Source organism: Sciurus vulgaris, assembly GCF_902686455.1.
Source record: "Sciurus vulgaris genome assembly, chromosome: 2".
Lineage (NCBI taxonomy): Eukaryota > Metazoa > Chordata > Mammalia > Rodentia > Sciuridae > Sciurus > Sciurus vulgaris.
The window spans coordinates 64340953-64355038 of record NC_136462.1 but is presented as its reverse complement, the minus strand read 5'-3'; the positions used below and the strand labels follow the sequence as shown (position 1 = coordinate 64355038).

Below are 14086 nucleotides of genomic sequence, written 5' to 3'. Positions count from 1 at the left end.
TCCCCTCTTTATGGCCTTAGAGCTTTCTTTTTAATTGTATTTTATTTCTTTTTTAATTTAAAAAAATTTAAAATTGTTCTATTTAGTTAAACATGACATCAGACTGCATTTTGATTCATTGTACACAAATTGGAGTACAATTTTTCATTTCTATGGTTGTACATAATGTAGAGTCACACCATTTGTGTAATCATACATATGGTAATGATGTTTGTCTCATTCCATAATCATGCATTTCCCTTGCCCCCTCCCCTCTCCTCTATTCCCTCTACACAATCCAACTTTCCTCCATTTTTCCCTTAACCCCCCACCCTCTGTTGTATATCAGCATTCAATTATCAGAAAAAAAATTGGCCTTTGGGGTTGGTTTATTTCACTTAACATGATATTCTCCAACTCCATCCATTTACCTGAAAATGCCATTAGTTTATTCTTCTTTATGTCTGAATATATATATCACAGTTTCTTTATCCATTCATCTATTGAAAGGCATGTAGTTTGGTTCCACAATCTAGCTAATGTGAGTTGAGCTGCTATGAACATTGATATGGCTGCATCACTGTAGTATGCTGATTTTAAGTACTTTGGGTATAGGAGTGGGATAGCTGGGTCAAATGGTGGGTCCATTCCCAGTTTTCTGAGGAATCTCCATACTGCTTTCCAAAGTGGCTGCACCAATATGCAGTTCCACCAACAATGTATCAATGTACCTTTTACCCCACATTCTTAACAACACTTATTATTCCTTGTATTTTTGATAATTGCCATTTTGACTGAAGTTGAGATGAAATCTTAGTTTTTTTTTTTTTTTTTTTCCCCTCCTGTGAGGCGCCAGGGATTCGAACTGCAGCCCTTGGGCATGTTAGGCGAGCGCTCTGCAACACGAGCTGTTTCTTCAGCTCCCTTGGAATAATTTTGATTTGCATTTCTCTGACTGCAAGAGATGATGAACATTTTATCGTATGTTTGTTGATTGATTACATTTCTTCTTCTGCAAAGTGTTTGTTCAGTTCCTTAGCCCATTTATTGATTGAGTTATTTGTTTCTTTGGTGTTGTTTGAATTCTTTATATATCCTGGACATTAGTGTTCTGAGGTGTATGTGGCAAAGGTTTTTCCTATTATGTAGGCTCTCTCTTCACATTATTGATTGTTTCCTTTGCTGAGAAGAAGCTTTTTAGTTTGAATATGTCCCATTTATTGATTCCTAATTTTACTGCTTGTGCTTTAGGAGTCTTGTTAAGGAAGTCAGGTCCTAAGCCAACATAGTGAAGATTTGGGCCTATTTTTTCTTCTATTAGGGTCTCTGTGCTACTGCCTAAGCCTTTGATCCACTTCGAATTGAGTTTTGTGCAGGTTGAGAGATAGGGGTTTATTCTCATTCTTCTACACATGGATTTCTAGTTTTTGTAGAAATGTTGACTCAGAACAGTCTCAAGTGTCGTTTGGCCAGTGTGTGCTCCCCTATGGATCTGTCTGTTGAAGGCAGGGCTAGAGTCTCAGGGATGGTTATGTGGCCGTCAGAAAATCTCCTCTATCCTCCTGGGAGATACCTTCCTTGTTCAGTCTTCAACCAGTTACTTTCATGTTGGGAATATTTTGACTCCCATTCTGTCAGAGGGTCAGTAAATAGGACCACGTTTAACCTGGAACTGGATATCCTGTCTGTTTCTTGCAGGCAGCTAACCTTGCTTCTCTGTCTGCACTTTGGTTGCCCTGAGCAACCATCGTGTTCCTCTTTGGTGGCCCCAGCAATGTCTACCTTGCAACATCCTGAGTGCCCATACTGCATCCAAAAGATTAAGAATTTTCGGTCTATATGCTATGCCTTTTTTCCCTCAGTTAATTAGGCCCCATTTTATCATATAAGTTCTCGTGAACATGAAGGGTGGTACAGGCATATTTTGAGTCTGTGTAAATATTGACACAGATTTCTGTTGTCCATTGGAGTTCTTGGGGCAGAGTGATAAGTTCTGCCTTTGGAGCTGAAGTTCTGTGAGGAGAGACTTTGCCTCAGTGGTGGAGTCCAGAGTGTCCATTGTATACCCAGGAAGATGTATTCTGTCATCTAAAAACTGCTTTCATCTGTGAAGTACTTCATATCAGGGTCCTTGAGGGCCTGGTCTGTCAGGTCTGGTCTACTGGAGAACTAGAGAACACTTTTTGACCTCAATGCAGCTGTGATCAGGTTGCCCAGACCTGATGGTCAGCAAAGTTGCTGGGTTTAGAGTTTAGACAACTTCAACACGGATATGTGGATTTTCCCATAAGATGCCCTGGTATTTGACTATCCTCACAGTAGTCAGTCAATATTGTCCTTTGTACTCTAACCAGACGGGCTGTGGTTGCAAGGGCCCATAGACAAGGTGGCCAGCCTTGAATCATTGAGTCCAGACAGGCAGGCCACGATGGTGCCATGTTCCAAGATTTGAGTTAGGACCCCCTATAGCTATTTCAGACCATGTACGGACATACAGAAAGAAAGGCTTTGTGAGGTCAGGGAGTTCTACTCCAAATGCACTGGGGAGTGTTTGTTTAACATCCTTAAAGGCCTTTTGTTGTTTTGGCTCCCACATTAGAGGATCCCATTCCCCCCACTTTGCAGTTTCATAGAGGGGTTTTGCCATAACTGAAAAGTTGGGGATCCATATCTGGCAGAATTTGGCAGCACGCAAGAATTTTCTGATCTGATAGTGGGTAGAAGGGGCTGGAATTGAGTGAATTGTCTGTTCTCTCTCAGGGCCCAGTTGCCATTGTCTCTGAGTCAAATAGAAACAGAGGTACTTGGCCTTTTTTTTCCACAGATGTGGGCTTTCTTCTTTGAGACTTTGTAGTCAGTTTCACATAGGAGAGGGAGAAGTAGTTGTGTCCCCTTCATGCTATCTTCTCAGGTTGCTTTGGCCTGCAACAGATCATCTACATATTGGAGCAATGTATATCCATATCAGAAGCCCACATCCATGTCATTTTGCAGGAAAGACTTTTAAATCTGTAGCCAGCGTTGTCCCAAAGATGGTTAGTGAGTTTTTGAAGCCCTGTGGCAGCCTGGTCCAGGTCAACTGGCCTTCAGTTGGGGGCATTTTTTTCTTCCAGTGGCCCTCTAGATGGCAGTAGGCATTTCGGCTTGGTTTCATCTTAGTCCCCAAGTGAGGTATTTCCTTCAGTCAGGCCTTCCTTTGGCCCTGTTTCTGATCCTGGATTTGATATTTGTTTTGGCTTTTTCCTGGTGGGACCCCCGCCCCACTTTGAGCGACCTCTGGGTTAGTGGTGGAGGCAGCTGCAAGGAGACCCATCCTCTTCCTCTCATTGAGCCACTAGGTCTCAGTTGATGAAAACTGTGGCGGCCACTTCAATCAGCAAACCAGCATTCTTTTAGCAAAGTCCAGCAAGTCCTCTAGTTTTTGTAGCTTTTGGTGAATGCCTCTTGGGGTTTGTTCTACCCACTGGTTATCTGGTGCCTCAGGATCAGAGGGAGGGAAGGGTCAGAAGGGGAAGGCCCTGCACAGTCATTCATAGAACTGGCTGGGGCTTTCATCAGGCTTTTGGAGTACTTCTGATATCTTGTTCATGTTTAGGGCTCTCCTTTCCTCTTCTTTTAGGCTGCCTACGAGGACCTCTTGATATTTCTTTACTTTCAGGAGATCTTCCTCTTTGTTGGATTCCCACTGGGAGTCTGAGTTGGGGCAATGAGCCTGGACATAGGCTTAGATGTTGTCTTATGTGTCCAGAGCATGTTCCTCTAGCTACTTTAAGGCTGTTTGTGTCACTCTTCTATGCTCCTCTGTCAACTCAGGTGGGCTGGTGGGTCTGGATAATGGACTGATCAGATCAATCATGGCCCAGGGCTTCTCCAGGGAGGAGGAAGTATGATTTTTCCAGTTTAAGAGATCAGTGGTGGTGAAAGACTGACATCGTCTGCCTTGGACATTTCCCTCCTGGTTAACATAGACAGGTCTTCTGTTCTTTCATAGGGGCATCTAGAGAGCTCTTGTCTGCGTTGTGGCTCTGGTTTTAGGACAAGTCTCCCACCTTGGTCTTGGGAGGCAGTGGAGTCTTTGGTTCTGGGGAAGCCTCTGGCACTGAGGCCACCATCGAGGGGACTGATAGGACAGACTGCTGTCTTAGTGGTCTTAGGAATGTCAGGTAGAGTGGTATGTAAGGTGGTGGCGTCCCTTCTGGTTCATGGGGAAAATTGGTTTCCTTTCTGTCTTTTATTCTCAGGTTTTTCTGTTTAGTTCCCTTTAGTTGGGTTTTAGAGGCCATTATAGTCTAAGCTAACATCAACTTGGATTGTCCTTCTAGACAGTCTGTCAACCAAGGAAGCTGTCCCTGTATTATCTCTTGCCAGCAATCAATACAAGGTAATTGGTCTGGGTGTCCAGGGGTGCTGACAACTATTAAAAGGACCTCACCAATGGAACTTTTGTCTTAAGATCCTTCTGGTGGCCATCCCACTTCAAAGGCTGACCATTCTAATGTGCAAAGTATATAACCTTCGTGGAGTGAGTTTCACCCCACAGTTACCATTAAAACCTTTCTTAAAGTTTTCTAACATACATTTCAAAAGACTCAGCTTTCTTTGTGTGCCTTCCATGTTTTACCCTGCATTGGTGTCGCACACTTAGGCAAGACTCACTTTGTCCATCTCCAGCCATTCTCCTCATAGGTACTTAGGATTCTCTTAGTCCTGCAGGTTGGTATCAACTCCTGACCAAGAGCTTCCACCTAGATGTTGGCTGGTGGACTTCTGCCACAGACTGTATGAGGTACTACGGAACCTCAGATTGGGACTCTGTACTCTACTCGGCCCTTGGGTCGGGTCAGAACCCTTCCCTTGTCTTTCACACAGACATGGTCAGAGTAAAATTTCTATACTACCCAAATCCCAAAAGTTCCACAATTAAAAAGGGAATCGCAGTTTCCCTTCTGCTCCTTGACCCTGAACAGAGACTACTCAGGTGACTGCTGAGGTCCTTTTCTGCTCCAACTCCTTTTGGAGGTTACTGAGGACCCTCAGAGGTTGATCAAACCTCTCTTCCACCTACTTAGGCCCCTATGGGGAAGTCAGGTGGGCTACCACTAATGAATCCGGGTCCTACCTGTTCAGTTGGATGATGCTGCAAATCCCCTAGTCCTGGTTCCTGTTCCTTGTGGGTTCCATTGTGCTCTGAGGCGGTATAGCACATCATGTTGACTTCCTTAATAGCAAGAAAACAGACTGGTTGAAAAATGACCAAAGGACCTGTATACACATTACTCGAAAGAAGACATACAAATGGCCAGTAGATACATGAAAAAAAATTTATCAGGGAAATACAAATTAAAACCACTATCAGATATCACTTTATTCCTGTTAGAATGGTTATTAAAATCTCCTTCCTTTTAATTGCTCTGGTGGAGGGTGAGGTGGTGGTGTAAATTAAATCTGAAAGGAATGCTGTCCACATTATTTCAATACTCTTTAACAATAGACTTTTGCCTTTATAAACTTGAGAAATTCTTCATTCTTTGTTACAATTTTAATGAATAAAAAAGCAGACTTGTGTTGCATAAAATTAGCATATAATTTTATTTTGATAATAGAAAAATAATAATTTGTGTGTGACTGAGTTGATTTGTTGATCAGAAAGATAATTATGCTTCTGTAATTTTAAAAAAAAATATTCTTTTTAAAACTAGATCATCATCTCATGGAGTACTTCCTGGAGAAAAGAAATATTTTCTCAGAGTTCCATTATATGAACGTCAATTACGGTGTCCCAGCTTACCTTTGAAGTTAGATTTTGATAAATTTGTGGAAAGTAAGGGAGGAATACCAAGAAATACTGATTTTCGAACATGGGTTGCTGATATATTCATTACAAATAAGCTTCCAAAAGAATCCCCACCAGATGTTAAAACTTCTGTTGAAAAGGAGCTTCCTGAAAAAGTTGAAGAACCACCAAAACTAGAATTAAGTGATTTTTTGGGATGTGATCTTCCATCAAAGGTCATTGAGCATTGTAAATCCGAAGTGGAAACCTTGACTGAGCAAATAAATAATAAGAAGATGCTTCCTGCAGTTGCATATTGCAGGCGTGGAGCTATTTATAGGCATCTGGGAATGTTACAGAGTGCCATGAGTGATTTACAGGAAGTAAGTTTTTTAAAATAAAAAGAACAATACCACTTGCATTGTTTTTGATTATATGGTAATTTTTACTGGAGTTTTCAATAATGACTAATTATATAGTATGTGAGATTGCGAAAATGCAATTATTGGCATTTTCAAATAATTAGCATTAAAACACTATTTTTGTCAGATTGGAATGCTTTATTTTATATTATATACACACAAAGCAATTGGGATTGATGGTGCTTGAAAATTTTATTTGATAAGGTACCTGTTTTTAGCAAATCAACTTTAATCAAATTTATGCATATGTTTTCTAGGCTATACTTTTGGAGCCAATGCTTCTCAATGCCTATTGGCACCGACATTTCATTTATCTTTTCCAAGACAGAATTAATGATGCTTTGGATGACTTGAATTATATAAATAAATACAATAAAAATAATGCAGGTGGGTTGTCTGTGTAGACAGTTATTTTACCTGTATTATTATCTCACTTTTTGTCATTTACTGTTATTATAAAGATACATAAATCAATAGATATACATTTTGCAGAAATGGATGTGATTTTCCTCAGTTAACTTTTTTTTACTCTGAATTGTTTTCCAAATACTCATCATGGTTTGAAATAGTCATGTCCTTGAATTGATTCCTTACTGCTTATCTCACAAGAAGTATATGAACTTAGAAGTTTTAGTTTTATAAATGATCCCCAAATCTTTTCTTAACCAAAAATCTGGTTCAGAGTCATAGTATTGCTGGGACTTCTTGGATCAAATCTGTATGTTTGCCCTATGTACCCTCTTCTAACTCTCTCGAACCACCAGACATGGAACAGCCTAGAAATGACACTTTTCTTTGTACCCCAGTACCCAGACATAACTCAGGGTTCAATATGAGCTTAACAATTGTTTAATGATCTATGTTAATCTCTGCTAAAAGCTCATAAAATTTTGTGCTGTCAAAACCTAACTTTTTACTATAATCACTGAAAAGAGTACGAAACATTTTAGACATAAAAAAAGGTAAAAGGTAAATTGGCAATTTTTGTCACTTTCAAATTGAGGGAGTACTTTTAACCTCAAGTGAGTATTTATCCAACTTTTGAGGACAAATTTGGCTTTGCTGAAATTTTTAAAAAAATAAATAAAATGATTAAGAAAATATAAAAGAAAATTATTTTAGAACCATATTTTTTTTCTAGGTGTGGTAGCACATGACTTTAATCCCTGTGACTCAGGAGGCTGAGGCAGGAGGATCACAAGTTTGAGGCATGCCTGGGCACCTCAGTGAGCTCCTGTCTCAAAGTAAAAGGGCTGCAGATGCAGCTCAGTGGTCAACCCCTCCCCAACACCACTCCCAACCCACACACATATATAATTATTTTTTTAAATCACACGTTTAGAGAGATAATAAAGTTTTAAAATTTTTATTCTTAATTGAAGAATTGTAACACTTAATTTTACCTTCTACTCTTCTTTAGAGGCTTATTTGTCAAAGGCGGAAATTTTCAAGAAAAAAGAAAACATCGCTTTGGCAATTCTAAATTACACCCAGGCAATTAAGTGCAGGCCCACAGATGCTGATAGCTATTTCAGAAGGGGTGAGATGCATGAAAACGCAAACAGAGTACTGGCCATTGATGACTTTTCTAAAGTAAGCTTTATTACATATGTTGCTGCCATTTATATATTTTAGATCATGATATTCTTGTGCTCGTAGTATAACAAGTTTTTGAAAGCCTTTTCATATATTTTATATAATCAAAATTAATTTATTACAGGTTATGAACTAGAGCTTTCATTATTGGCATTGATGTTAATATTTCAATGATTTTTCAAAAATTATTGGTGAATGGATTTCCCTTCTTGAACTTGAAACAGCAGTTAAAGAAGTTGCTTCTTACCTTCAGACAATAGAGAAAATTATTTTCTACTTTTTAATAACTTATTCTCTTTTGCAGGGGGAATCTACCTGCTCTCAAAGAAGCTATAGTCACTGTTTTATTCATTCATTCATTAACTCACAAATATTTATCAACTAAGGCACTGGATAATGCAGTGGGTAAATGTTGGTGAATAAAATAGACATTTTCTGCTTATATAGAGTTTATAGTTTCAAGGACAGATATAAACACGTACATGAATACATAATAACAAATTACGAAGGATGCTGGATGGAAATAAGGGCAGCAGGAGAATATGTATATTTGGCTGAGGATGTCAGAGAATTTCCTTGAGGAAGTGGGCTCTTAGCTGAACCATACTTTGTGGCTATAGAGGCAAGGTAAAATATTCTCCTGACTCCAGAAAAATATATAACTCTGATCTTCTGGTTTTTAATTTCAAATTCTTTGTCCTTAGTAGAACTGAGAATTTAGAAGAACTTAAGTAATTTAACTTACCATATTCCCAGCTGCCCCATTTCTTAATCCATCTCTGGTGGTTTAGTCACTGCCTTGACACTCTTCTGCTTGAGGAGCACAAGTTTTATAACTTCTGGTTTAGAAGTGACCAATAATCCCTTTGAAGATGTTGAAATGATTAGATTATTGATTCCATTCCTCTCCCTGGCACCATACTTTAAAAATAGATTAATACAACACCAGGAGGTTTCAAAATCTTTAGTGTCTTGTTCCTATTCTCTTTTAAAATCATGGTAACTTTTGTGCTTCAGTTGTTCCTAGCTGAAGAACTTTACAACCGAGCACATAATAATTTAGTTTGTCCCCCTATGGCTTTGTATGTCTAAGTGAAATGAACGAACCGAGCTACCACCAATTAATTTTTTCCCATCATTTTAGAGAGTAGATTAATCCATATTTGGTTTGATTGAATCAGCATTGATGTAGCCTAATATACTTCATCTTTAATTAGGATAAAATGCTGTGAGAGATACAACGTGACCCAATTTCTAGTTGAATAATGCATTTAAGAATTATTATCAGTAAAAATTTTGTTGGGCAAAAGCCTTGGCTTCTTATACATGCTGTTTCTTTTTTTAATCTCAGAAGATATTACCTTTCAAGATGATGGATGGGTTTCTTAATACAGTTGTTAAGTGTAAATGTGGAAATTTTGGCATCTCAAAGTGGTTTTCTTATATGTAATCTGAATTTGCTATGTGGCTATGTATATGGTTTCTTAAAGCATGTAACATGTTTATATACCTCTCCATGCCCCTGTAGTGTATTTTTCATGATCCCCAAAGAGTAGATGCATTGTTGAAACGTGGAATGTTTTTCTATGAAAATGAAAATTGGATTTCAGCCATACAGGATTTTACAACTTTGTTAAATATAGAGCCCAAAAATTTGCAAGCAAGGTAAGAATTACTTTAGGTGTGTTGTTTTTGAAATTATTATTCTTTGAAATATACTTTTAGGAAAGAAGATTGCTTGAAATACATCCAATAACCCTGTATAAACAATCAATTCCAGTGCCACCTGATGGTAGTGAATAACTTAATTCAATAGGCATAAATAACAATTGAATTATTTTATTTGTACTTCCTAAATACTAGTTACATTGTAAATTTCTAAAGCATTGACCATATTTTCTCAAATTCCTATATTTTTCTTTCTCAAATTCCCTTTTCAAACATATCCTTTGAATAAAAAGAATGGTTTATATATATTTTTTGTAAAATATTACTGTCTTGTATATTAAACTTTTCTTTCAACTTTATTGCACATAATACAGTTCTCATTTTGTTGTTTTCCTTTAAACTGAACTCTGTTTTGAAGAGGTATAAAATGTGCATATAGTTAGGCCTCCTCATCTCTTCCCTTACAATTTTTTTATTGGTGCCCTCGTTCATTCATTCATTGTGCCCTAGTCATTCAGTAAAGCATGCATCCAGAAAAGCAAATGAAAGGGAAATGTTCGCCTTAATGATTAATCACCATGTGAATATCCCTGTACCATCACCAAGTCAAGAAGACATCTTCAGCTCTCTGGAAACTTCTGAATCTTTGCCTCCCTCAGAGGGGAAACAATGTCCCCACTCTTATTTTAATCACTCGCGTGTAGTTTTTTTATAGTCACAGCACACAACTGTGCATCTCTAAATATTCTTAGTTCGGGTTTGCCTATTTTTTGAGTGTTACATAAATGGAGTGATATGATAGTGTTCTTTCAGGTCTAGCTTCTTTCACTGAATATGGTGCACATATCATGAGGCTCTGGCTTCCATACATTACAATTCATTTATCCATTTAACTGGTGATGGATTTTTGAGTCCAGCTTTCAATGATGAGTATTGTTCCCTTGAACATTCTTGTGCATGCCACTGGTACTACCATGACATATTTCTGTTGTATATAAAATGTCTGGTTGATAGTGTTTGCAGATGTGCAACTTTGGGGTTCAGTTGGTTTTCCAAAATGGTTATACTATCAGAAGTATATATGGGTTCCACACAAGTAGTTAGTATTATTATGTGACTTTCATATTTATATTAGTCATCCTTCTGTGCGCATGTAGTATGACCCTCTTGGATCTAAGTTTTCATTTTCTTCATTACTAACATGATGGCACATTTTTCATATATTTATTAACTATTAGATTTCCACTTTGCTTCTTTCTCATTAATTTCTAAAAGTTCTTGTGTTTTCTTGATAGGGGCCTTTTGTTGGTTATATTTATAGCAAATATTTTTTCCCATTCTTGATTGTCATTGTACTCTTTAAATATTGTCTTTTGATAAAGAGTTCTTAATTGTAAAATGGTCTGATATATCAGGTTTTTTTCTTTAAGATTCATGCTTTTTATGTTATATAGGAAAGTTTTTGCCTATCCTGAGTATTTTTATAATCATTTAAAATTTTAGTCTGATAAATTAAAATGATTGGCACTATTATATTAAGTTGAATTTTTGTAGGATTGAGCTGAAAACATATCTATTGTCCTTTCACTATTTTTCTTCTGTTAATCTTGTCTATTTTTTAAGTTATTCTCAATTTTTATGTGAACTGTATGTGTTTGTTATAGCTCATTAAAATCTATGTGTTTCAGAATAATACTTGTGTGCATATATGGGTACAATATTATTATTTATATATACATACATATATATATATATATAAACAAATGTTATGTATATATCTCGACCATTAGTTGAAGTGGCTATCTTTTCTCCAATGTATGTTTATGGTGCCTTTGTCTAGTATGACACAACTGTTTTTATGTGGGTTTGTCTCTGTGTCTTCTATTTTGTACCGTAGGTCTTCATGCCTGTTTTGTTTTCCGTTCCCCACTCCCTCCTACCCCATTTTCCTCTACACCATCCAAAGTTCCTTCATTCTTCTCTTCCCCGCATCACCCCTCCCTTGTTATATAGTGTCACCCACTTATCAGAGAAAACATTCGGCCTTTGGTTTTTTGGGCTTGACTTATTTCACTTAGCATGCCTGTTTTGGTGTCAATACCATGCTGTTTTTGTTACTATAGCTCTGTAGTATGATTTAAGATCTGTTATTGTGATGCCTCCTGCCTCACTTTTCTTGCTAAGGATTGCTTTGTCTATTCTGGGCCTCTTATTTTTCCAAATGAATTTCATGACTGCTTTTTCTATTTCTATGAAGAATATCATTGGGATTTTAATAGGAATTGCATTAAATCTGATAACACTTTTGATAGTATGGACAGATTGACAATATTAATTCTGCCTACCCAAGAACATGGGAGATCTTTCCAATTTCTAAAATCTTCAATTTCTTTCTTTAGTGTTCTGTAGTTTTAATTGTAGAGGTCTTTCACCTCTTTTGTTGGATTGATTCCCAAGAATTTATTTTTGAGATTATTGTGAATGGGGTAGTTTTCCTAGTTTCTCTTCCAGTTGATTCATCATTGGTGTACAGGAACACCATTGATTTATGGGTGTAATTTTGTATTCTGCTATTTTGCTAAATTCATTTATGATTTCTAGACAATTTCTGGAGTTTTTTGGGTCTTCTAAATATAGGATCATGTTGTTGGCAAATAGATATAGTTTGAGCTCTTCTTTTCCTACTTGTCCCTTTAATTTTCTTCTTTTGCCTAATTGCTCTGACTGGAGTTTCAAGGACTGTGTTGAACAGAAATGGTGAAAGAGGGCATCCCTGTCTTGTTCTACTTTTTAGAGGGAATTCTTTGAGTTTTTCTCCACTTAGAATGATATTGGCCGTGTGTTTGTTGTATATAGCTTTTACAATGTTGAGGTATGTTGCTACTATCCCTAGTTTCATTAGTGTTTTATTTATTTTTTTATTAAAGTATTATTTATTTTTGCAGACTGCTTTTTCATTCATTGTACACAAATGGGGTACAACTTTTCATTTCTATGGTTGTACATAATGTAGATTCACACCATTCATGTCATCATACATGTACATAGGGTAATACTGTCTGTTTCATTCTACTATCTTTCTGTTCTCCACCCCCTTCCACCCCATTTTCCTCGACACCATCCAAAGTTCCTTCATTCTTCTTTTCCCCCCACCCCCACCATCCCCTCTTGTTATATATTGTCATCCACTTATCAGAGAGAACACTTGGCCTTTAGTTTTGGGGGATTGGCCTATTTCACTTAGCTTGATATTTTCCAACTTCATCCATTTACCAGCAAGTGCCATAATTTTATTCTTATATATATATCACAGTTTCTTTATCCATTCATCAATTGAAAGGCATCTAGGTTGGTTCCATAATCTAGCTACTGTGAATTGAGCTGCTGTAAACATTGATTTGACTGTTACTGTAGTATGCTGATTTTAAGTCCTTAGGGTATAAACCAAGGAGTGGGATAGCTGGGTCAAAAGGTGGGTCCATTCCAAGTTTTCTGAGGAATCTCCACACTGCTTTCCAGAGTGACTGCACTAATTTGCAACTCCACCAGCAATGTATAAGTGTACCTTTTCCCCCACATCCACACCAACACTTATTATTGCTTGTGTTCTTGATAGTAGTCATTCTAATTGGAGTTAGATGAAATCTTAGGGTGGTTTTAATTTGCATTTGTCTAATTACTAGGGATGATGAGCACTTTTTCATACATTTGTTGATCACCTGTATATCTTCTTCTGTGAAGTGTCTGCCCATTTCCTTAGCCTATTTATTGATTGGGTTCTTTATATTTTGTGTGTAAAGTTTTTTAAGTTCTTTATAAACTTTGGAGATGAGTACTCTGAAGTGTGTGTGGTAAATATTTTCTCCTACTCTGTAGGCTCTCTCTTCACATTATTGTTTCCTGTGCTGAGAAAAAAACTTTTTAGTTTGAATCTATCCCATTTTTTGATTCTTGTTTTTATTCCTTGCCCTATGGGGGTCTTGTTAAGGAAGTCTGGTCTTAAGCCAATGTGATGGAGATTTGGGCCTAATTTTTCTTCTGTTTGATGAAGGGTCTCAGATCTAATTCCTAGATCCTTGATCCATTTTGAGTTGAGTTTTGAACAGGGTGAGAGATAGGGGTTTAATTTCATTTTACTGCATATGGATTTCCAGTTTCCCAGCACCATTTGTTGAACAGGCTATCTTTTCTCCATTGTGTGTTTTTGGCACCTTTGTCTAGTATGAGGTTACTATACTGATGTGGGTATGTCTCCTTGTCTTCTATCCTGTACCACTGATCTTCTTGTCTATTTTGGTGCCAATACCATGCTGCTTTTGTTACTATTGCTCTATAGTAGAGTTAAAGTCTGGTATTGTGATACCTCCTGCATCTTTCTTCCAGCCCAGGATTGCTTTGGCTATTCTGGGTCTTTTGTTCTTCCAGATGAATTTCATGATTGCTTTTTCTGTTTCTATGAGAAATGTCATATGGATTTTAATTGGAATTGCAATAAATCTGTGTAGTACCTTTGGAAGTATGGCCATTTTGATAATATTAATTCTGCCTATCCAAGAACATGGGAGATCTTTCCATCTCCTAAGGTCTTCTTCAATTCCTTTCTTTAATGTTTTGAAGTTTTCATTGTAGCGATCTTTCACCTCTTTGG

The 14086-nt window shown here is 37.3% G+C and overlaps 1 protein-coding gene across 2 annotated transcripts in view; it reads left to right on the top strand.

The window, feature by feature from the left end:
• TTC6 (tetratricopeptide repeat domain 6) overlaps window positions 1-14086 on the top strand; it is a 204643-nt gene that overhangs the window by 119351 nt on the left and 71206 nt on the right. For both annotated transcript variants that reach the window (XM_079119380.1, XM_079119381.1), the window contains 4 exons: window positions 5679-6135; window positions 6432-6561; window positions 7595-7767; window positions 9299-9435. In XM_079119380.1, the coding sequence (XP_078975506.1) occupies window positions 5679-6135; window positions 6432-6561; window positions 7595-7767; window positions 9299-9435 (897 nt within the window). The remainder of the gene's footprint in view (window positions 1-5678; window positions 6136-6431; window positions 6562-7594; window positions 7768-9298; window positions 9436-14086) is intronic.